Below are 24,396 nucleotides of genomic sequence, written 5' to 3'. Positions count from 1 at the left end.
GGGGCGTTGCATGCCCTCCTGTCCCCTGCTACTATCGAGGCTTGGTCTAAGGGGCTGTCTGCGGGCCCCCTTGCCGTCTCCCTCTCTGAAGGACTCAAACTTCACTGCTTTTCCACCCTCATCATACTCTTTTGCTTCCCCTTTGGGAGTCAAGTTGTCATACACTGGCTGCTGCAAAAAGGGTGCATTTGCTGTATTTACATCATGATCAAGCCCAAATGAAGCATTTGGATGACCAGCAGTCATTCCTTGAGCCCCATAAGCATTCGGGGGTGGAGATGCACACCATGCATTGGCTACTGCATACCATAGGGATTTGTGCCATGCATTCCCGTATGCGACCCTTGGCCAACCATTGCATGAAAAATCGTACTACCGCCACAGTATCCTGGCTACCCCATCATAGCATGCATGCCCGGCTGTCCAAAACTCATTGGATTGGCACTTCCATAATGGCCTTGCATTTGCATTCCTTGCCCCATAGGTACCAACTGTTTAGCTTCATTGGCCTCTTTAGGAGCTTCAAGTGAAGGATTTGGCACTACCTTTGGTGCATCTTGCTGTCCCGAAGGTGTAAAAGTTGACTTCTTCTTCTTGCCCTTGCTGTCCTTCTTCGGAGCATTCAAAAATCAGGTGAATTGAGGATCCTTTGCCAATTCAGCAAAGAGATTTGCTGCTGTCCTCATCCGATTCTTGAACCAGTCATCAAATTCCTCTTTACTTTGCTGGTCATCTACCTCATGACGGCTTGAAGGCCCTACATCTTGCCCAACAGCAACATTTTCAGCTTGTTCTCCATCATGAGAGCCTTGTCCAAGATTAGGCATTGCATTTCCTTCATTCCCATGAGAATATCCATACTGAGAGGCATCATCACTGCTTGATTCCATCTCACTGTATGAAGACATGTTGCTGTAATTTCTCAGCTGAGCACAAAAATTAGCACTAGCACAAAGCTTTGGCTTGCAATCAGGTGCCTCGGGCCCACCAAATCAAGAGATTTGTTGTATCCCGACAATGGAACCATGAAACCAGCCTTCCTTCTTGGAATGGGTGGTGATAACCTGATTTAAGAGTTAATTACAGCAATAAATAAATGCACATAAAATAAAATACACACTTTACCATAACATTCTTGGAGAGTAGACACCCTGTTGGCCCCAAAATTGGCGCCCCTTGCGGTATTTATTTAGCTTTCATTCAATTGGAAGGAGTACAACTTGAGATTCTTCAATCTCCTCCTGCTAACCAATTGCTCTTGCTGTCATAAATATCCAGCAAGCCTTTTGGGTCATTTGCCCCTTGTTTCACCCAAGACTTCTTCTCCAATTTGACCCTTGGCTGGCCAAATGCTGCCCCAAATCAATTCGGGATGGGCTGGCTCCTAAAATCCCTTGATAATCTTCAATTATCAACTGCTGATTTCAGTCCCTTGAGCCTTCAATCTCTAGCACGGATCCCAAGGTGGCTGCTAAACCCTAATTTCTGCTGTGAATTAGGGTTAACTGCAGAAATTACAAATCAACCCACCAAAAATGGCTGAGATCTCCTCCGAATGGCTGAGAATTGCTGAGAATGGCTGAGCATAGGTTGAAGGAGATGAGAGAATGCTGTAGAGAGAGGAAATTTTGAGATTTGTCGCGAAGAACTGATCAAAATCAGCTGCTGCCCTGTTGTACCAGCCCCGAACGGATGCACCAACAACAATAGGAGCATCGGAGACTGTGATCTTCACCACTAACACTTAATAGCCAATTAACGGTCCTAGGGGCAAACTGACACCAAAATTCACCTAGAATCTAACAAGTGTAACTTGTTACAACTTTTGCCTTTGATACCCATCTTTTTCACAAGGTCCTTCGGTCTTCAACTGTGAGAAAGTAGCTTCCACCTCACATGTGCAACACATGTGCATCTTTTAATTGCACATTTGATTAATCCTTTAATCAAATGTCAATTAAACATAAGCAAAGCATCAAATTTTCACGTCCTCGTGACAGTTTGGCTACGAAACATTTGTGCACGTGGGTAAGGAAGAACGCAGCAAACATAAGCCAAAGCCTTGTAAATGTATTTTCCTAGGATATGGTGACAAGGATGAAATGGGGTATAGATTATGGGATCTTGAGAAAAGGAAAATAGTACATAGCAATGATGTTATCTTCCAGGAAGATCGCATGAATAAACAGCTAAAAAAGACGAAGGAGGTCCATAGGGTTGTATTCCGAGACAAACACCTTCGTTTCCAAGTGATGCTCATACACCTTTGGGGGAGGCTCATTCTCCACCTTACGCACCTTTGGGACATTTATAGCATGGGGTCTTTACCCCTACCTACCCAGATGTGGACCAGTTGATGCCACAATTTGCCTCCATGGCAATTCTTAGTGGACCATCTAGTTATGCTACTATGCCACAGCTTGTGGTTGTAAAGAGTTTGAGAGTCCCCCTACCTACTCCACAAGTACTTGTCAGTCCCTCTCCGATGTTTTCTGCCTACCCATCTTATCCCCCTCCCTATCCTTACTATCCTCCTTATATTAAAACACCTCACTGTTCTTTATCCTGATTAGTCAAGCATGCCTTTACTGACAAGACTCATTTTAATAAGTCTAACTATACCACTTGGTAAAATTTGATGAGACATGTACTTGACTCTCAGAAATTGTGAACCCTTGCCCAGGGGCTAGAACCCCAACCAGACCCACACCTTGTTCCACCAAAGCTTGTTTGCTCATCAAAGGCCAGAAATGCCTCTACTATCATTGAGTTAATGCAAAGTCTATTGCCTAAATTCCACTCCCATCTATAGCCCTCTAACCCAGCATCAAAGTGGTGCAAGCACTTGACTAACCACTATGCGGCTTGAGATAGGGTTTGTCATATAAACCTCAACCATGATCTTAAATTTTCAAAATCACTAATGGGGATGACCTTAAGGTCAAGTTGGCTGATGAATGATCACTTCTCATTGAATTCTCGACTACAAGGATTCATAAGTCCCCTGGTAGCAAGGTTACCTTGTTCCTCAACAAACTGCCTAGAAAATATATCCAAAGAGTCTGATGTGGGTGGCATTTCAAATTGAACATACGTGCTGAATTTTCAGAGAATATGACATATCTACTCACAAAAACCTTGTGTGTGGCGGGGTTATACAATCTATACCCTTTGCTTTCCATGCTATATCCAACAAAAATGCATTGAACTACCTTGTCATCGAGCTTTCCACAAAGCTCTTCTAATGCAACACAACCAAAAACATGAAAGTAATCCACACTAGGATTTTTACCATACCATGCCTCATATGGCATAATAGTTCAATGCTTTTGTAGGAGCACGATCCAAAACATGATTTGCATATATAAGGCCATCAAGCCAAAATCTATGAAGTGGCCCTTTGCTCTTGAACATGCGTCTAGTCATTTCCATAAGAGTATGGTTCTTGCATTCCACCACTCCATTTTGTTGCAGAGTCATCCTCATTGTAGATTGATGTGCAATGCCATGGTCTAGCAAATAAGCATCAAAGGCTTTAGACATGTACTCTCCTCCTCTATCTATATGAAGAGTCTATACTTTTAAACCTGATTCAGTTTCCAGTTTGGCAACCAAATGTTTGAAGTATATAAATACATCTGATTTGGCCTTCAAACCATACACCCAAGTGTATCTAGAGTAGTCATTGATAAATGTGACGAAATAAAGATGAACCCCAAGAGCACGAATCCGCATGAGACCACATACATTGCTATGTTTAAGTTGTAGTTTCCGGACAAAACACATTGCACCATCCTTCCTAAAGGCAAACCTATGCATTTTCCCAAGAATGCAACCCTCACAAGCATGGGGAGGTGGAGTATCCAAAGTAGGCAAAGCATAAACCATTGAACACTTGAAGAGTCATTAGACTACCAAAACTCCTGTGCCCATATCAAGCATGCCATAGCTCTGCATTCTGCATAGCAAGAGTAAGTGTACTGGTTGGTAGAGCATAATGAAATCTCTTCTCAAAAGTATCCAACAAACGAAGAGCATAATCAAGCTCTCTATCTCCGTCAGTGCATTTGTCATCTTCAAAGATGACCTACAAGCCTTGCTTATTAAAAGCTGAAACTGAAAGAAACTTTTTAGTAATCCCAGGCACAAATAATACATCCATAAGTTGAAAATCTGATCTATCTATAGCAATGATCACAACTATACCAATGCCACAAACATCATAACTAGAGCTGTTCGTACAAGAAACTCTCTTTCCCACAAGGGCCAACTGCATGGATGTAACAAACACTTCCGAGAAATAACGTGCTTGGATGTCCCACTATCAAAATACCATGTATGCTACATTTCAGCAACATTAAATGCTAAATCAGCCATGGAGGTGTCATAATTGCAAGTGAGAAATGCAAAATCAACCTCAACCAAGTTCGTTGTAACATCACCATCTGAAGATCGAGTGGCTGATGTTTCACAAACAGCCTAGCAAGAGTCCTCCTTTCTCTCCTTTCCTAACATTTTTCTGCATTCGTCTATGTAATGGCCAAGATTCTTGCAATAATGGCATTTACTCTTATTTTTCCCTTTGTCTGAGTCTTGGGCAGCCTTGCTAGATGGCTGTTGCATATCAGCCTTGGGCTGATTTTTCACTTGTTGCTTGCCTTTGCCTTTGCCTTCGTACCTAGAAAGCACAACTCCATCACCTGATCTCATAGCCATATTCTTTTGAGTCTATTCCTCCTGCAACAAGAGACCAATTAACTCCACGAATGTGAGGGGCTGTTGTGTCCCCCTCAAGAGCAAATTCAGTGTAGTATGGAAATTAAGATAAGAATCTAGAAGAGAATTAAGTGTGATGTTAACCATCTCTTCATCGGGTATCACCTCATTAATATTGAGCAACCACCCTCTCAAATCTTGAATGTAGGTAAGGTGATTTGTCGTGCCATCATCCTCATCCATGTGTGCATTTGCCAATTCTCCTCTCAAGTAAGAGATTCTCACCTCATTTCTAGCTACAAACATCTCCGCAACAATATCCCATGCTACCTTCGAGGTCTTACAAGACCAAATAGGAGGTATTATTGCTCTCTTGGCTGATAGAGCAATTAAAGAAAAGACTTGTGCATCTTTGGAGTCCCATTTCCTTTGTTCTTCTATAGGAGGAACAGCAAGGGCAGCTTGTTTTTCTCTAGCCCCTCTTTGAGGCCTTTGAGGAACAAAACCTCCTAATCTAGCCAAACCACTGGTCACAAAATCCCAAAAACCCTTAGCAACCAGTAGATTGTGCACCATGAAACTCCACGATGAGTAATTGGTGCCATCCAATTTGTCCTCTTGAGTAAGGACACCCGAAACATTGCTATGATCGCAGTGACCCTGTTCAGCCATTGCTTCACTAAAATGCACAAACTGCAACCAAACACTTCCAAGCTGAAGTGCAAAATGTACTCACAGGAGTACCGAAATCCTAATATGGGATTGATGATGCAATCATAAAAATATCCCAAAACCGTCTTGAAGCAAAACCTGCCTTAAATGCTTTATATAGCATGCTAATATTGCTCAAAACAGCAATACACTGTCGTACCTTGGAATGAATACCTAAAAAGTCCATTTTAATAATGTAATGCTGTAAACCCCTAAATTAGCACAAATTTCCGTGCCCAATCTGTATCAATCAGCAAATAAATGTTGTTCTACATCCGGTTGCTACATAGGATGCGTCATACACAAAAGCCCCTAATTTCCTCGAAGAAATCTCGAGAAATTTTTAAAAAACTATACTTACAACCTTACAATTAAATAAAATGTCGCCACCAGATGTTGATTGACTGCAACTAATAACTTCATTGCACTTTGGGATGTGTGCCAAACCCAAAGATCACAAAAGCCCCAAATCTCTCATGGAAATTTCAAGAAATTTAAAAATTGGGCAAGTGGGTCAAAATCCCCCAAATTTCTGAGCACTAAGTATGAGAAATTGAAAATTTCTTTGAAATTGGGGATGACACGAGCAAGATGGATTAGAAATTGTATAAATTTCCCAAAAGCCCCAAATTCTAAAAGTAGGGTTTCCACACTTTTAGGGCTTCTAAGTATTTCTACACAGCTGAAAATGGCAAAGATGGGCAAGCTGGACCGAAAATTCCACAAATTTACAGAAACTCCCAAATTCAAAAATTAGGTTTTGCTTCTTTTTTTTCAAACCTGCAGAAAATGATAAGCAAGTCTGAGAAAATGGCAACAAGGCTGAGAATATCACAAGCAAGGCTAAGAGAGGTTGCATGTACGACAGAGTATGGGATTGGATGCAGGCTAAAAACAGAAAATGACAAGCAGGTCTGAGAAAATGGCAACCAAGGCTAAGAGAGGTTGCATGTAAGACTGCGTACAAGATTGCATGCAAGCTAAAAACAGTAGCAGCTCCTCCCCCAAAACAGCAACTGCTCCCTCGAAAACAACAGCTCTTGTTCCTTTGTCGAATGAGAGGACTTCACGCGGGTGGCACCGGCTAAGCGATGGCGAGACAAAATCCGTGTGTTTGACTCTAATACCAACTATTGGAAATGGAGACAAAGAGTGTGCATGTGTACGAGTGAACACAAGACATTGAGCAAGAGTGAGCAGCAGACCCACACTCAAAAGATGCAAGCACTAGAATGATAGAATGAAAGTACAATAGGTCTTAAGTAGTTAGATCTATCCCTAACTCAACTTGAGGCAAACTAACATTAGAAGTAGTGACACAACTTATTAACTTAGTTTTGTCCGCACCACATAGTAAAACATTGGGCACTACCCATAATTGGCCCATTCTAACAAAGAAAACTCAAACTCAAAACCAAAATCACACTTAACACCAAGTTAGTGAGACACAAGGGAACCCCTAGTCATCCTTAAAACCCGAGTGGCAAATTGTACCAAAGAAAAACAAAAATTACCAATATTGTCAAAAGGCTAGCCATTTTGAAAACAAGTATCGATCAAGGGCAAGAGGCTGTTGAGCTAAAACATGCATTACTTGCTGATTAGCCTCTTAAACAGCCCCAAACTACTGAACCCGAAAATGGGTGGGAAAAACCTCCACGCAATGTGATGGCCTCCAAGAGGACTGAATGCCTGGTCAGGTCTTAAGAGCCTCCATCTGCTCATAAGGACTTAGTGCGCATCAAATGTGGCTTATGGCCTTGAGCATAGTAAGTTGAGAGCCAATGCAAAACAATCCCTATGGCCCAAAAAGAAGAGGTAGCACAAGATGTGCCTAGTGGAAGACATATATACTCCGGTGGGGTAGCAAGCAAAGGTCAATGTCAACAATCTTCGGGGGTGTAACCGTTCTTGCCACACTAAAAGCACCTAGAAGACAAGGCAATCTTCTGGTGGAGATGCCATGGTACCAAAGTGGTTCCCTGTAAAAGGGGAGGGTGGGAGGCAGAAGAAGGATATCTCCCACTAACGTAGAAAAAATGGTAAGGACATCAAATGTTAATCCCTTCTCTATGTGCTTTCTTTATTGCTTGAACTTTTGAACTATTGTGAATCTGAAGTCTTGGCACATACCCATCCCTTACTATCCCTTGCATTATTTCATCTTCTCTGTATCTACCTCATAATGGCTCCTTCGGATTATAGTAGTGATGATAAGCATACAAACACTAATTACTCATCTACAAGTGTTATGCTGGAGACTTGTTGTGCTTAGATTCAAGTTTTGGTGAGGATGTTGTCTCTCAATGCTCCAAATGTTTGAGCTTCAAAGAAGGCTGACCTACAAAAGAAGAAGTAGGTTCAGTGCTATCATTATGGCGAGAAGGAACATCTCCAAAAGGATTGCAAGACATTAGCAACATTGCGAAAGAAGGAGCAGGCAAAGCAAAAGGGTAATACAAGTCATCATCCCTTACAAGTCTAGGTTTAGGCTCTACCATGTAGCCCCAACACCAACTACACATATCCTTGCTACCTTGTTAGTATAGGTGATGCAGGTCATCCCTCAAAACTCTCCGATGTGAGAGAGGGAGTAGTGTGAGGGCACTTGGGCCTCATCCATTCATACAAGTGCAAAGGACACAAAGGTGTTTTCCCTTACGCATCATCCGAAGTCTAGCAAATTGAAAACTTGGAGCTAGGATGGGCCACCACTCCCGAGTCCCTTCTCCTTACTCAATGTGCATAAACCATAATTGCAAGTTCTAGTGGAGAGAGAAAGCTAGTGTCAATGCTCACACAACTGGTGACTCACTGTTGTGTTGGGTCAAATGGATAGCTCAATAGTAGACAATAAGTGGAGTAGAGCAGTACCTTCACTAAAATGAATCACAAGAATGAGAATACAAGGTACAACCCTAAGGTTATATCGACCTACACAGTGAAGTATATTCACACGGGAAAAAAAATATAACCCTAAGGTTATATAGACTTGCACACTAAAGTACGTTCACACGAGAGAAAACCCGCCTCCCACACAAGAGAGTAAAAAGTACCTGTGGGTACGTTCATACTAGAACAACTCAAAGGAAATGACAAGGTGTATATTGTTATCTACTACCCCTGGTCTTGGATATGGATTCCATTTTCCAAGCATCTCTATTCTGAGTTCTTTTGCACTATTCTTCTTTCTTTGTAGTATTTCTCTTCTCTCTTCTGTTCATCCACAGCAAATTCTCACACTTCCATTATTGCACCCACTTCTGACAACCCACGATCCCGAATTGGAGGGATGTTCCCCACCATGTCCCTAACTATGGGGGATGACTAAGGGATGCCGAGGAGAAACCTAGGGGGACACATCCCCTGCGTCAAGGATGGGAAAGGGAACAGTCTTTGACAAGGCAATAGCCAGGGGACACATCCCCCTTGTCACGGACAAAAAAGGAGATGGCCAAGGGATGCATGGATGGTGCCACACGGGCACTTTCTCTCGCATATACATACATATTAACTTTGACATCATCTAAGATCTCACACTATAACATATAGATTGTAGTTATCAATGCTACCATCCATATTTTGCTTCAGCTTGAAAACCCACTTAGATAGTATGCATGCCTTGAGCCAAATCACATAACTCCTAAGTAGCATTATCATCAATGTTGTATAGCTCTAACTTGATGTCAACCAACCAATTTTCATCCTACAATACATCATCAACATACAAGGCCTCTTTATTACATGCAGTGACTAACAATAAGAAGTCTACAAAATTTCCTGATGCATGACAAGTTGTTGCCCTTGTTCTTCTAGCAAGTGGAGCTAGTTGTTTGTTGTACTGCAAACCATCTAAGCACCATCTGCTTCCTCAATAGCGGCCCTCTCTTTGCTCTGTGCACCATAATGTTCAACCTTATCAAGCTATGGCAAATCAGGCTGTAAATCAACGGCAGACAGCTGCATTGACTGATTTTCAGTATGAGATTGAGCGTGAACATGCTCAACAATCTCAAGAGCATTGGAACAAAGGCATTAATGTGTCAAATACATCTTTGCGGCCAACAATCAGCTAATCTTTGCATTCCAATGAAGGCATTTCAGCATTTTCCGCAAAGACAACATCTATAATGTAAAAAACTTTGCAAATGACGAGCTGATACAACCAATACACTTTGCTTCCTGAATTGTATCCAATAGTTATGCACGTAATTGCCTTGTCCTAGAGCTTGTATCATTCCTGAGATGGCAGCTGTGTATAAGCAACACACCCAAACATCTACAAATGAGAGATAATAGGCTTTCAGCCATTCCATGCCTCATACAGCATAATAGTCTTCAATGCCCAAGCCCCATGTGGGTGAACAATTCAGAGCATAACATGCCGTCATAATCACAGCCATAGTTGTCAGGTGTATGAAAGGTATGATATTGTACAGTACAATATATTACGGTACTAAATGGTACCTTTAGATTTCATAAGGTATGGTACGATATTAGTACCAAAAAAAAAAATCATCTTGGGTATTTTGGACTAAAGATGCTAGAATACATGTATAAAGTCTAAAAAGCAACGCTATTAGAGTATATAAGATGAGTACTTCAAAGTAACATGCCAAAATCTCTATGGTATATGCCGCATGAGCAATATGCACTGCAACATACAAGTTACAAGTAAATAGATGGGATTGGATAAATCATACATAAATGATCATACAAATAAGAGAAGCGTAGGCTTCGGGGGGGTCTGTACAAAATCGTACCAATATGTACCGTACCATAAGGATTGTACCGTACTACATACGAAGAAAACTATCATCACAGCCAGCCAAAAATTGTGATGCAAAGACTTCCCTTTCAATGTACATCTAGCCATCTCAATTCTCCATTAGTGATCGATTCTTACGCTTAGCAATTCCGCTTTGTTGTGGTGTGTGAGTGGTAGTGCATTGATGTATAATCCCATCATGATACCCCGAAACGGTGTTTCGGGGCTGCCGAAACGGACTGGCCATTTCAGACCGAAATGGAAATGGCAAACCAGCGTTTCAGCATCCTGCGATCCATTTCAAGGCACTCCAACCGTCGCCGGCGCCACTGCCTCCTCCTCCTCTTCTCCTTCTCCTTCTCCTTCTCCTTCTCCTGCTGCTGTTGCTGCTGCTGCTGCTGCTCCTCCTCCTCCTCCTCCTCCTCCTCCTTCCATTACCTAAAGGCTAATCATGGCACCGGATCCATATTGGAGGCACACCACTCCAATCAAGAGATATGAGGGCTCCGACGGATCAATGAAGTGGTGGTGCATCTATTCTGGATTGGAGAAATCGGGGAGCGTAACGCACGTAAAAGACCACTTAACATGCGTTCCCAACAAAGACATTGGGCCTTATTGTCCAAACTACAGTTGCCAATTGTTCATTGATGTTGATACTTATTACTCAGTAGTTACTAGAGTCTAGAGACTAGTACACAGTGCTCAGTGCTCTGGACTTTGAAGTTTTGACAAATTATTCACATGATGTAGTTACACGTATCATTGTATCTTGATTTCACTTATTAAGCATCTTGATTCTTGTTCCATTGTTCTTGATGTTAGTCTCCACTGTTCTTGACATCAGTCTTCACTACCCTTTAGATCATAGATGATTCATAAGTCATAAATTATAATTATTGAGTCTTAATTGTGTTAAGTCGTCTTAAGTTTCAACCATTGAGTCTTGACTCTTCAATCTTCACTCGTGAGTCATCACATGTATAATGAATCATGATTGCAATCATATGACATGGACTCAAAAGTTTTGTACGAAATTTCGGTACATGTTATTGTAGGCATTGGTATATTTACATACCCACAAAATACTGTCTTTATTTTAGTGTACAATCCGAAATGCCATTTTCCCGTTTCCAAAATTTAGCTGAAACCCCAAAACTCTGGTTTTTCCCGTTTCTGTTTCCCTCGTTTCCAAAACTCCCCCGTACTATAAATCCCATGAGAAGAAAGAGATACAACCAATTCTTTATACATATACAACCCCCCTCTTTCTAAATGTATAGAGAGTAACAAACTTATAGCCACTGCTACTTTCTACCATGGCAAGAAAACACTCACAACATGGAAATACATCTAGCTTTGCCATGAGATTTCTAACCAAATTTCAATGGTCACATCTAGCTTGTGCACTTAAGCATGGAAGGGCTAATTAGATCTATTCCATATTGTTGCTCTATAACTTAAGCACATCAAATGTCAAAATTGCGATAGTCTTGTTTCAACAATGTAACTTGTTCACTATAGCTTCTCATAATCATGAGAAATGGCCATTTTTGGGTCATCCATCCTTGTTTCCCATCCCCCTCGTATTGAGGTAAAAATGCATTAGCTTGACTTCAACATCCCCAAAATACGCTTAATTAATGAATAAACCTTTTTATTTTAAAAAGAAATGCAGTTCTAAAGAGTTATTGTGTCCAACATGGAAAACCCTAATTTGGGCATCCCAAACTTTCTACAAATAGGCACACAACCCACCACTCTCCCTTAATCTCATTTTTGCAAGTTTTAGAAGCCGCATCTCTACGAACCACATCCCATTCCTGGAGGACATTGCGATCAAAGCTTTCTACAACCATCTGCTATCAACTAACACCTAATTTCAGCCTTCGCCACCTATCTACAGCTATCACCTGGTATTCTTGACCTATCACCTACAATTTGTCTGTTGCGTTTGATACTAGCATTAGTATCTGGTGCTGTTGTCAACAGTTTAGAGTTGTCGCCATAATCTTCTCTCTCCTCCACAAGCTGCATTTATAATTTCTATTTGCTGCCCTGATCTTCTCTCTCCTCCACAGGCTACGTTTGCACCAAATAGTTATCGCCCATTTTTCTCTCTCCTCAAGTATGTTTGCTGGTGTTTGACACTCGAAGGCTTCTTTTCCTATGATTGGGATCTATTAGGAGTACGACACACTCTACAACTCATAGCCTTTGCCTTGATCCCAGAGATACGAGAGTTCAAGGTTCAATATTCACTGCATGGTATCTTTGTTGCATGAACACCATATATTCATTACTCATTCACTTTGTTATTCATTGTGTTCATTGTCTCTAATTTACCCTAACCCTAACCCTAGTTGTGTTCTGTGTTTATCAATCTATACTTCGTCGTACAATTGGTTTCATGTTTTTTTGTGTATAGAGCATTTCTTCACATATATCAAAGCTAGTTACTCTTTGAGAAATCTTGGCCTTTGATCGGAAAGCTTATTCACGAAAGAAGGAACAACAGAAGGGTCACATGACCTCAAAACACATTCACAACACCACTCCAATCTCCATAACCAGACATGGACAGAAACGATTAGGAGTGGGCTTCTCAGCTTGCTATTGTCCGATCTAACATAGACAAAGAACCATCAGACTACCATGGAGTCCATAGACCATATCAAATTTTGGCCGTTGACTATGATCTCATCCTTATGCATAGGGCTCATTAGGAGGTTGAAGGTAAGCCTAAGTTTTCTCCTTTACATTCAGTACATAGAACTAATGATCTTGCAAGATCTTCGGAATCTCCACTACGGACTAGCCATCTGCAAGTGGAACTTGGCTCGGATTACACATCACTTCCATAGTACTTCTTTTCTCCAATGCCAAGTACGAACCCTATTATTTCACATTCTATGACAACTGATTCTATATTTTTTGTTGCATCAAGGGATGCTCGTCAAGAAGGGACTCTTCAAAACAAACTTTGGTTGGTGAGTAATGAAGAAGACAAGTACTTCTTTATGAACTAAAAACTAGGTGAGAAACTGAAAGAATAACGTGTAAGTATTTCGCCCTTCCTTTTTCCTTCAAATGATTTTATTTCTCATAGTCAATATGGAGTAGGTGCATCTTCATCTAAAGCATTTAATGGACAAAAGGGACCAACGATGTTTCTCACAACAACATCCATCACAAATCCATTCTATCAATATTAGCTCAGGATTTCAATAGCAGTCAAGGCATGGTATTGGTGGGAGTCCTTGAATCAGCTATAACCAAGTTCATAGGAGACCCATGCAAGTGTTGAAGTTGACAAGGAGAGAAAAGTAAATACCTTTTGTGTTCCTGGTCAAACAAATGCCTTTTGTGTGCCCATGACTTCCTGTGGTTTGTGGGTCTCACTAGGCCCAGGTCCCTAGTCCCACCCTATGCCTGTTGAAACCTTACTCTGTATCCAAGCACTCCATCCAGCTTATTACTTTTTAACTTGTTTTCAAATGCCCTAAGAAGTGTCTTGCCCCCTTGCTTCTGTGTGCTTGTGGTAGTGCATTTAATGCATTTCTTTGCATGTACCTCATACAAGAATTCATACTGTTTCTGGTGCACAAAAATGAACTACTCTCACAGTTATTGAGTATACTGATCTTCTTTGGTTACAACTGTAGCTAGAACCCATGCTTTAACATGAATGGCTTAATTGTGGACTCAGAATCAAATTTTTAAGGTGCAACACTTACTGCAGTGCCCTTTAATGGCCGCTGTTCCCACTAGTCCCACAATCCACTTTTCTGCTATCTAAACTAGAGAGAGGCTCATCCAAACACCCCACTGAATGATTGTAGGTGCATGTTCCACAATATACTCTGCTATCCGTGAGTCCAACATCTCGTTCTTACAACCCCCCTATCAAAGAAAAAGGCAGCTGAAAATAGATTGTGTACAGTGTCAAAAGCAGTTGTGAAGCACACACTTCATCTCTGCTTTGCAGTCTTAATGCTACTATTTTGAGCAAGAAACTCCAAAATCTGTAAGAACCTCCACGATTAACCCTGAAGGCTGAGGTGTCCCAGTATATTAACCAACACAACCCTCATTTGCCACCTTGAAGTTCCCTGTATCTCCTTATTAGTACTTCGGCTAGATGTATTAAGCAGCACTCATGTTACTGAGAATAAGATCCATTTACGCGCAAAAACTGGATACATGGTTCAGATGCCAAGTTAGTAAGCATGGATTGCAACACAAATAGTGATGTTAACAAGATCACCTGATTGGAGATCCTGTAAGATATGAAAAACATACATGGCACATACTACCACCCAACTAATGAATAAAACATATTATCACCCAACAAATGAATGAAACATATCCCATCTAGTAAAATATGAAGAATAATGATGCCAACAAGATCACCTGATTGGAGATCCTGTAAGATATGAAAAACATACATGGCACATACTATCACCCAACAAATGAATAAAATATATTATCGCCCAACAAATGAATGAAACATATCCCATCTAGTAAAATATGAAGAATAGTGATGCCAACGAGATCACCTGATCTGAAATCCTGTAAGATATGAAAACACATACATGGCACGTACTATCACCACACAAAAGAATAAAACATATCCCATCTAGTAAACCGCCACTCAAAGATAATATATAAGACCATTCCACCCTTCTCACTCAAAATCCAGTCAAAGCTTTCAGTTTCAACTTTCTGGCCAGCAAGTCTTAAGACACACACAATCAGAATTTCCAGTGTGAAACCAAGAAGGACAACATTATGACCCTTGCCAATGGCAATAGAACAGGAAAGAAAAGAGCAACACTAGATATTCCACAGATGAGGTATGAGACAAAGTTTAAATCAAGCAGAAGTATTGTCTACAAATACAATCTCTGTATTATTAAGTGCATATGTTATGTTAAACCTATTTACTAAAAGACTAATATTATGCATGTCTAGGAGACATAGCTGCTAACCTGTGGTGTCGAAGGAAGCATATAAAGCCGATTGTCAGGCACTCGTTGAAAAACAGCCACTTCCCTTTCTACCAAATCATGTGCAATCCCTGCCTTTTGTTGCACAGCCATACATATCGGAAGAACTGTGTTTGCAGAATATTCCCTCGCAACCTTAGTGTGCTGCTCCCAAGATGCTGCAGCCGCCTAAATAATCATCACAAACTTGTTTGTTAACAGTCCATATGGATACAGCCCTGCTATAAGATTTTAGTGAATAAAAGGCTTGCTGTCATTAAAGCCGGCTTGTGCTCATTAGTACAGAAACGAAATTCAAAAGTAGTGATGGCGAAGTACATACCAAGTTGGCGTGCAGAAGTTCTGTGTATATAGACTCCAATTCTGTTCGACGAGCATCAAACTCTTCTATCCTTTTCCATTTCTTACGTAAGGCTTCCTCAGCAGATTTTCTTTCCTCGCACATTTTCCGGAGTCTTTGAACTTCATTATTTAGAGTTGTGACACTTGCTTTCAAACCTGCAAGTTCTCGTTCTTTTGCCCACACCTCTAGCTATCATAATCAAAAACAAAAGAAAGATTGCTTGCAAATTTAGAAGGGTCATCCAGAACATACTGCATAGAAGAACAATCTCTAATTCACATTGAAGCTACCAAAACAACACATCCTGCCCTAACTACATACATACATATAAACTCAACACATACTTGGATACATATCTGTAGATGCACAAATACCTACATGCATGCATCCGTGCGTACATACATGTACACATGCATGCAGGAGAGAGAGAGAGAGAGAGAGACACACACACACACACACACACACACACACACACACACACACACACACAGAGAGAGAGTGTGTGTGTGTGTGTGTGTGTGTGCACATGTGTGCGTGTGTGTTGTGTGCAAGGGGAGCCTGATGAAGAGTAAGGACTTTCTCTATCGGTTTTCAGGGAAACATAATCAGATGTACAGATGTATGGTCGTAATGATAAGATGGCAGAAACAAACAAAAGAGAGCATGTGGTCCTGACATTGATCCTAAACTGTCTACAGGACAGCTAGCTTCCACTAATGCATACTTTGCATTTGATGCTTTGCATGAGGATTTTCTTGAAAGAAGAAACCAATGGACTGATCCTTTGTCAGCTTTAAATTACAAAGTCAATTTGCCAACCATAGTGATGTCTTTAAAGGACTCTGAAAGAATATTATTACTTTTCTGCCTAACACAGTCGCTGAAACAGTGTTTTTGGCACCCAAAACCAAAATATAGCTCCAAAATGCATTTTGCAGTCACCCTTTTTCGGTGGGGTGTCTTGAGTTTTCAACTTCACTAATTAAAGGGGGGTGGGGAGGGCCCCAAGCCAATCCATATTTCCATGTCTAGCTTGTGTTTTAGTAAATCATCATATTCATTTCTAGCCTTCTGACTTCTAGTTCTAGTTTTATTTGCTACATCTATAACTCATTTCTCTTAATTACAGCCAGCCATAGTGAGAGACTGCATGGACAAGTAACTATGGAGGTTGTAGTAACTCTCGACTCTTTTTAGTAACCAGTAGCACTAAATAGTAAGTGTAGTGTATCATGTTGGGCAATTGAAGCATCTAATTATGTAAATCCCCAAGTACTAACTTGTACCACAAATACATATACATTTAACTAAAATCTAGCATAAATTTCCAATTCCCATTTCACCATTTCAAATCAAGATGGAAACTCCCTTTTCCAACTCCCAAATTCCTTTCTATTTCAATGTTTTCCAAGTCCATACAATATGTTCCTCAGAAATATGTCATCACTATAAAGAAATATTTAAGCACCAAAGATAACACAAGTGTAAAACAAAACTCAAAGTGATAATGGACGAACACAGAGGTGAACAATAACTCAAAGAAAATTAACACTAAAGAACGAATAATGTTCCTCAGAAATATGTCATCACTATAAAGAAATATTCAAGCACCAAAGATAACACAAGTGTAAAACAAAACTCAAAGTGATAATGGACGAACACAGAGGTGAACAATAACTCAAAGAAAATGAACACTAAAGAACGAATAATGAATGAATAGCATGCTCCATGAATGCATATAAAACCTTGAACTCCTGTGACTCTGAAAAACTGGGGCAAGAGATGAGCTGAAGTGTGTGTTGCACTAGGAACAGATCCCAAAACACAGCAGGCAGCCTCTGCATGTGATCAATAGCTGCAAATGCAAATGTGTGTTTGGATCAAGCTAAAAGAGGCAGTGCCAGCTCGAAGACAGTGAGCAGCACGCTAAGGGTGAAGATGATGATGCAAGCAGCAGCTATGACTGCAAAATGCAGCCTTCTGCCAATTTGAAAAGCTCGCAACAGCTGCAAAGTGTGAACAGGTTGGAGAAGAGCTGTTTGCAGCGAAACACAACTGTCTGATTCCCAGAAGATAATGTGGACTGCTGGAAAAACTGCATGAACAGACTGTAAAGGAGTCGCCAGCAGCAAATGCACCAATCAAGGCAATGTGGACAGGTCACTTAGAGCCGGACAAAAGCTGGCGGCACCAGAGGTATCTGAAATGGAGGGGCGTAGATAGCAATGGGAGGATAGTGCCAACTGATGGAGAGTTTGCAGCAACAAGATGGGCTGAGTGGAAGGACAGCCTCCTATTTATAGATGTGGATCTCCCCAAATTACAGTTTGCCTTATAGGACACAAACCTCCCTAGGAAAGTTTGCTAATTTAAAGAAAACTTTGGGGGCCATGTCCTCCCAATTCATTATCCATTATCTATCATTGATCCTTCGTGATCAACTAGCCCTTCTCATTCTCTCATCCCCTTCCTACCATATGGTGCCCACACTAACGTGTAGAGGGACTGCAAAGCATCTCTCGGCCCACAATATCCCGAGGCATCCCACTCCAAAGAAGCTAGGGCATCAAACAAAGGGTGTACGTCAGCTGCCCAATGGCCTACCAAGACTATAGAGGTAATAGTTATCTTACCCTGAGTGCCCAAAGGATCACCCCAGAGAGGCCAAGGCATTGGACAAAGGAAGCTCGCTGGCTACCTAGTGGCCTACCACGACTTGCAAAGGTGATGAAACCACTTTGAACTTTTTGTTTTGTTTTCTTTTTCGGCTGGTTGTTGTCCTTTCAAGTATCTATGCGCTTGGGGAAAAAAAAGGGATTGTCAAATCTGACATCACAAAACAAGAAAGCTATCCCAACCACCCATGGGTGTCAGTGATAAAGAAAATATGGAGGGTATGTGCCATATGTTGCCAAAGGAAGAACACTACCAAAGAGACTCCCATGTGAGTTGTTGTGAATATAATGGATCTAAGTCAACCACTCTCTCATTGAAAAGGAATAAATATGCACAAATGCGTGTTTAGAATAACAAAATGCAAATACATAGGGTAGTGCGAAGTGGCATGCTCAAGCCAAATGCTATGGAAGGATGCCACTTGAACAATGCCCTTGCAAGGAATAGTTCACTTGTTCAAGCACCCTTTTGCAATCATGATCATCAAGATGCAAACAAATGATGATACAATGGTATGAAGAACCAACTTCCAAGATCTTATAAGCACCAAGATAAGGATATTGCCCCTCTCACCACTCGATAGTAAAAGGAGCACCCCCCTCTCTGCCCCAAGATGTCAATGTCGATGATGGGGGACACAAAAAGAATCAAAAAAGAAGAGTGGCATACATGTCCAATTGAAAACCTGTGAAATAAATGGCCTCCAAGGTTGCCTCAAGGAAGGTAAGAACTCAGCCTCAAGAGGAGAAGACTCCATGTTGGTCCAAAGTATGAAGCCCTATCAAGGAAGGGCAACAAAGATATGGAGAGTCAAACAATCCAAGTCTTCGCCCTAATCAAACGGGTAGGTCCTAAAGGGAGTAGTGCTAGCCCAAAAAGACAAACAACAAAGTACCAAATAAGACCATAAAACACACACACCTCGCTTTCAATGAAAAGTGCTTGTGGGTCTCATGTGCACGGTTTTGGTAGGCACACTAAAAATGTAGGAAAATAAGAGTAGACATGTCACCAAGACGTGAAATTTTGAGATGCTCTAATCTTGCGTATAACATTTGATTATGATATTAATCAAATGTGCAAGGTTGTTTAGCACATGTGATGCACAAGGCAATTATTTCATAGTAATAGGTGAAGGACTCCGATGATGCAATGGGTGTCAAAGAAAAAAGTGGTGATAAGTTATGCCGACTAGGTTTTGGTGGTCAATTGGTGTCAATTTTGACCCTATGACAATTTTTTGGCCCATAAGTATCAACATTGACACTAGGGACTAGCATTAATTAATTAATGCTAGTCTAAGGATCAACAGAGGTTGGAAACCACTCCAAGTTACAAATGGTCTAGCCAATTTAATTATGAATGGATACATTTAATTTTGGGTAGAGATTATTTTTAGAATTATTTAATTCTGAAAAAATAATTAAATGGCTAGAGAATGCTGACAAATGGATTTAGAAGGCTACCACTTAGCAAAAATATCCATGCAAACTAAAAAAACGTTTTCGGGGATTGGGTCTCAGCCATTCATTCAACTTACAATCTTGAAGAGAGAGAGAGAGAGAGAGAGAGAGAGAGAGGGAGCTGCTAGTCCATTTTTTGATCAAACCACAATAATTTGCCGCAAAAGACAGCCATCTAGGGACTTCAACAGGCAGGGGAGAGCAAGGACACACCTTTCAAGGGCTAACAACAGCATTGATGATCAACTGACAACATTTTGAAAGTGCCTAGCAATAGGTGGCTACATTAAATGCAAGCTGGAGTAGGCAACAGGCTGATTTTAGGTTTTTCTCGCGAAGAAAATCATATTTCTCCTCACCTTTGCTTTCTCCAACCCATTCTCAAGAGATCTCAATATTTCTCAACCACTTTAAGTATAGCTCAACCAAATTTGGTGGACAACAAAGGAATCTCTACTATAAACCCTAAATTTCTGCAAAAATTAGGGTTTAGCAACCACCTCCGGACCCATACCAATAGGATAAGGCAGTGTACACTGAAATCAGCACTTGCAATTTGTTGTATTGCCAAGGATTTTAGATGCCCAACCATCGGTGCAACATTTGGCAAATTGGGGTTCAGTTAGAGCAAATCCTAGGTGAAAATCAAGGGGCAAAATGCCCAATTTATTTGTTGATAATTGAATCAGCAAGGGGCTTTTGGGTTTACCAAGGAGATCATGGAATCTTGGCTTCTAATACATCCCTTGGTAATTGAAGTTTAAATAAATACCGAAAGGGGCACCAATTTTGGGGCCAACAGGATGTCTATTGTCCAAGATTATTAAGGTAATTTCTGCATTTCAATTTATATTTATTTGTTGATTGTTGTAATTAAGTGCTTGATTAGGGAATTACCACCCTTCCAAGAAGAAAGGCTAGTTTCATGGTTCCATTGCCGAGATACCACTCCATCCTTTGATTTGGTGGGCCTGAGGCACTTGATTGCAAGCCAAAAATTTATGCTAGTATTGCACTGAGAAATTACAACCGTATGTCTTCATACAATGATATGGAATCAAGCAATGATGATGTCTCTCAGTATAAACACTCAAATGGGGCAAAAAAAAATGCAATGGTTGATCTATGACACCGCTCAGACCGTGGACAGCAAGCTGAAAATGTTGCTATTAGGCAAGATGTAGGGCCTTCAAGGTATAAGGAGGTTGATGACCAACAAAGGGAAGAGGAATTTGATTAGCAATTCAAGAATCGGATAAGAACAGCAGCAAATCTCTTTGCTAAATTAGCAAAGGATCCTCAATTCACCCGATTTTTTAAAGCTCTGAAGAAGGACAGCAAGGGCAAGAAGAAGAAGTCATCTTCTACATCTTCAAGTCAGCAAGGTGCACCGAAGGTAATACCAAAGCCCTCACTTGAGGCGTCCAAAGAGACCAATGAAGCAAAACAATTGGTACTTATGAAGTAAGAAATGCAAATGTAAGGCCATCATGGAAGTACCAATCCAATGGATTTTGGACAGTCACACATGCATGTTATGATGGGACAGCCAGGATACTTTGATGGTAGCACGATTTTTCATGCTATGGTTGAACAGGGACCACATACGAGAATCTATGGCACAAATCCTATGGTATTCAATAGCCAATGCATGATGTGCAAGGCCCAATGTATTCAGGTATGGCTAGAAATGTGCCAAACCTTATGTATGATAACATTGGCTTGATGCCTCGGACACAAAGTAGCATGTTTGGTAACCACTGACGTGCTAAATGTAGATATGCAAATCCATCTAGCTAGGTGGTTCATCATCAATGTCTACACCTGTTGACCTTACCATCTCAACACTCTCCCTCAAGCTCAACTGCATCTTTACAACTCCAAGCTTCAAAATTTTGTAAGCTTCTCTACACCCAATGTCTTTGTGAAAAATGTCAGCTATCTGATCCTATATATTGACATATACCAAGTCGATCTCACTTACAAGTACCTTCTCTCTCACAAAGTGGTAATGCACCTCAATGTGTTTTGTCCTACAATGGAACATTGGGTTCCTAGCAAAATGTATGTTGCTCATGTTGTCACAGTGAATGTCAATTGAACCATCTCCCTACACAACCAAATCACCCAATAACTTTTGTACCCATATCACTTCACATGCTGCCATAGCAGCACCTCCGAACTCAGCCTCTGTACTCAATAAAGCAATTGTAGGTTGCTTTTTGCTACCCCACGTAAACTACTGCACTACCAAGGAAAAACATGAATCCGCTAGTAGATCTTTTGTTAGATATACTACCAGCCCAATTTGCATCCGTGTATCCGACCACCTGTATATCCTTACCTACCTGCCTCATAGAAAAATCCATAATGCAAAGTGGACTTCGCATACCTCAATATGCATCTAACTGTATCCAAACGAGGCTTTCTAGGCATTTGCATAAACTAATTGACAAGACCAACAACATAACTCAAGTATCGCATTGTGATAATCATGTAAATTAGACTTCCAACTATCCTCCTGAACATCATAGGGTCTTCTATCTCATCCCCAACATCAACACTCAACTTCATATTTTTTTCCAATGGCACTAAAAGAGGCTTACATGCTATCATACCATAGTTGGACAACATATCTAAGCCATACTACCTTTGGGACAGCCATATACCATCATTACATTTGGTCATCACACCAAGAAAGTACGTTAGCTCACCTAAATCCTTCCACTTCAACTTTTTTTTGAAAAGATCCTTAACTTTAGCAATTCCACTCTCATTGTCACCTGTAATAATCTTCATCCACATAAATCACTATCATCACCAAACCAGTATCTCCCTTTCTCATATAAAGTTAGTGATCAACATCAAAAACATAAAAGCTAATGTTGACCAGATACTTTCCAATCTTGTCAGACCATACTCTAGGTGCTTGCTTTAGTCCATAGAGCACCTTCTTTAACCTACACACATATGTGGAATGCTCTATATCCTCATAACTTATTGACTGCTCCATATACACCTCTTCGTGTAATTCACCATGCAAGAAGGCATTCTTTACATCCATTTGTTGTAAACTCCAATCTTTGGCTACTGCCAAAGAAATCACACATCTAACAATTGTCATCCTAGCAACTGGACTAAATGTCTCTTCATGATCTATGCCATATGTTTAAGCATAGTCTTTTGCAATCAATCTAGCCTTATAACTACTAATAGAACCATCTGCATTATTGTAGACCATTGCTATATTCTAATGAGCATGACCAACAACATCCTCAAAAGAAGTGGACTCAACATCCTCAACCACATTTATCATATAAGCATAATGGTAACTTGCGCAACCTTCAAAAACAAATCATTTAACAAGATCTCTGGCCCTGCTAGACCTACGTACCATCGGATCACTCGGCGGAGCCTTGGCATGTCCATGCGTTCTCTATACACCTTGCGTCCTGATTGACAGAACAACAAGCTCATCATCCAAACTCTCTAAACCACCGAAATCTTCATCAAATACCAAATGACTAGCAAATGCATCATTACCATTTATCACTTTCTTCTTCTCTTTGTCTTTACTTGCAGCAATACTTGCAAATGCATCTAAAGATGTGGGACTACTTCTTAGAATCTCCCGAATCAATGACTAACTATAGATGTAGTACTAGATGATGTTTCTAGTCCACTAAGGCTCTGTGATTCTTGCTTTTCTCTCTATACGTAACTATCATTATCATCATCATCTAATGCATCACCACTAGATGTATACCAACTGCTCATCTCATTAAAAATAACATCCATGCTTACTCTAAACGTACTTGTGACAGGGTTATAACAATGTTACCCTTCTTGTTGTAAAGAGTATCCAATGAAAATACATTTTTCAATCTTTGGATCAAGCTTCTTTCACAGCCCATCTAGCACATGAACATATGCAATAAAACCAAACACTTGCTAGTGTGACACATCAGGTTTCTTGCCTGTAAAGTATTCTTCGAAGGTCGTTCCATGTGTTGAGATGGCAAGCTCAATACGTGCGGACATTGATGATGGACCGCCTGGCTAGATGGGTCCGCACGTCTACACTTAGCATATTGGTGGTCATTATGATACTCACATGGCCACTCACTTATCACTTATTATATTTAGTTTGTTACACCTACCTACAGCTGGCAAAGACATAGCGCCAGTCAATTACTGCAGTCGGTTATGCACTGTTTGACTTAGTAGGCCACTTTCCTTTTATGTTGTATCTTATCTATACTTTGTGTACATTGTATAGTATGTGGAAGAAGAAAAAAAAATCAGTAAGAAAACGTTTTGGCCTCCATCTCTCTTCTTGTGTTCTTAAGTGAGCTTCCTCTTGTGTATACAGTGTGTGTTTGGCGCAACAGCTCAAGCAAATCCCCCACCACGCGATTCTTTACATAGTATCAGAGCCGTGCCATTGAGAGAGGCTGATTTTGAAGGCTAAAGTGAAGGAGAAGAAGCAAGGTTCGAGCAAACAAGCAGGTAAGAAGCTCTCCCATTCTTCCACTCTCTCTCTTGGATAGTGCCTGTGGAGGCACTGGAACTAAGGTCGAGCAAAAATCTCAGATTGCTGTGAGATTTGGTGTGCGAGCAGTTATTTTGGGCGTCTGAGGCCGTCTCAAGCTCCGTTTCAGAGCCGCAAGGTTACGGACAACAGTTTCAAGGTACACTGTGATTTCGGTT

General features: G+C 40.8%; 1 protein-coding gene across 1 annotated transcript in view; it reads right to left on the bottom strand.

The window, feature by feature from the left end:
- AUG5 (HAUS augmin-like complex subunit) overlaps positions 1-24,396 on the bottom strand; it is an 84,922-nt gene that overhangs the window by 12,577 nt on the left and 47,949 nt on the right. The window contains exons 5-6 of the mRNA XM_087664690.1: positions 15,527-15,736; positions 15,187-15,372 (exon numbers count right to left, since the gene is read on the bottom strand). Coding sequence (XP_087520816.1) covers positions 15,187-15,372; positions 15,527-15,736 — 396 coding nt within the window. The remainder of the gene's footprint in view (positions 1-15,186; positions 15,373-15,526; positions 15,737-24,396) is intronic.

Source organism: Lygodium microphyllum, chromosome 23 (assembly GCF_053477565.2).
Source record: "Lygodium microphyllum isolate KBCC chromosome 23, Lygodium_microphyllum_v1.1.10, whole genome shotgun sequence".
NCBI lineage: Eukaryota > Viridiplantae > Streptophyta > Polypodiopsida > Schizaeales > Lygodiaceae > Lygodium > Lygodium microphyllum.
This window is presented reverse-complemented; position numbering and strand designations above follow the sequence as displayed.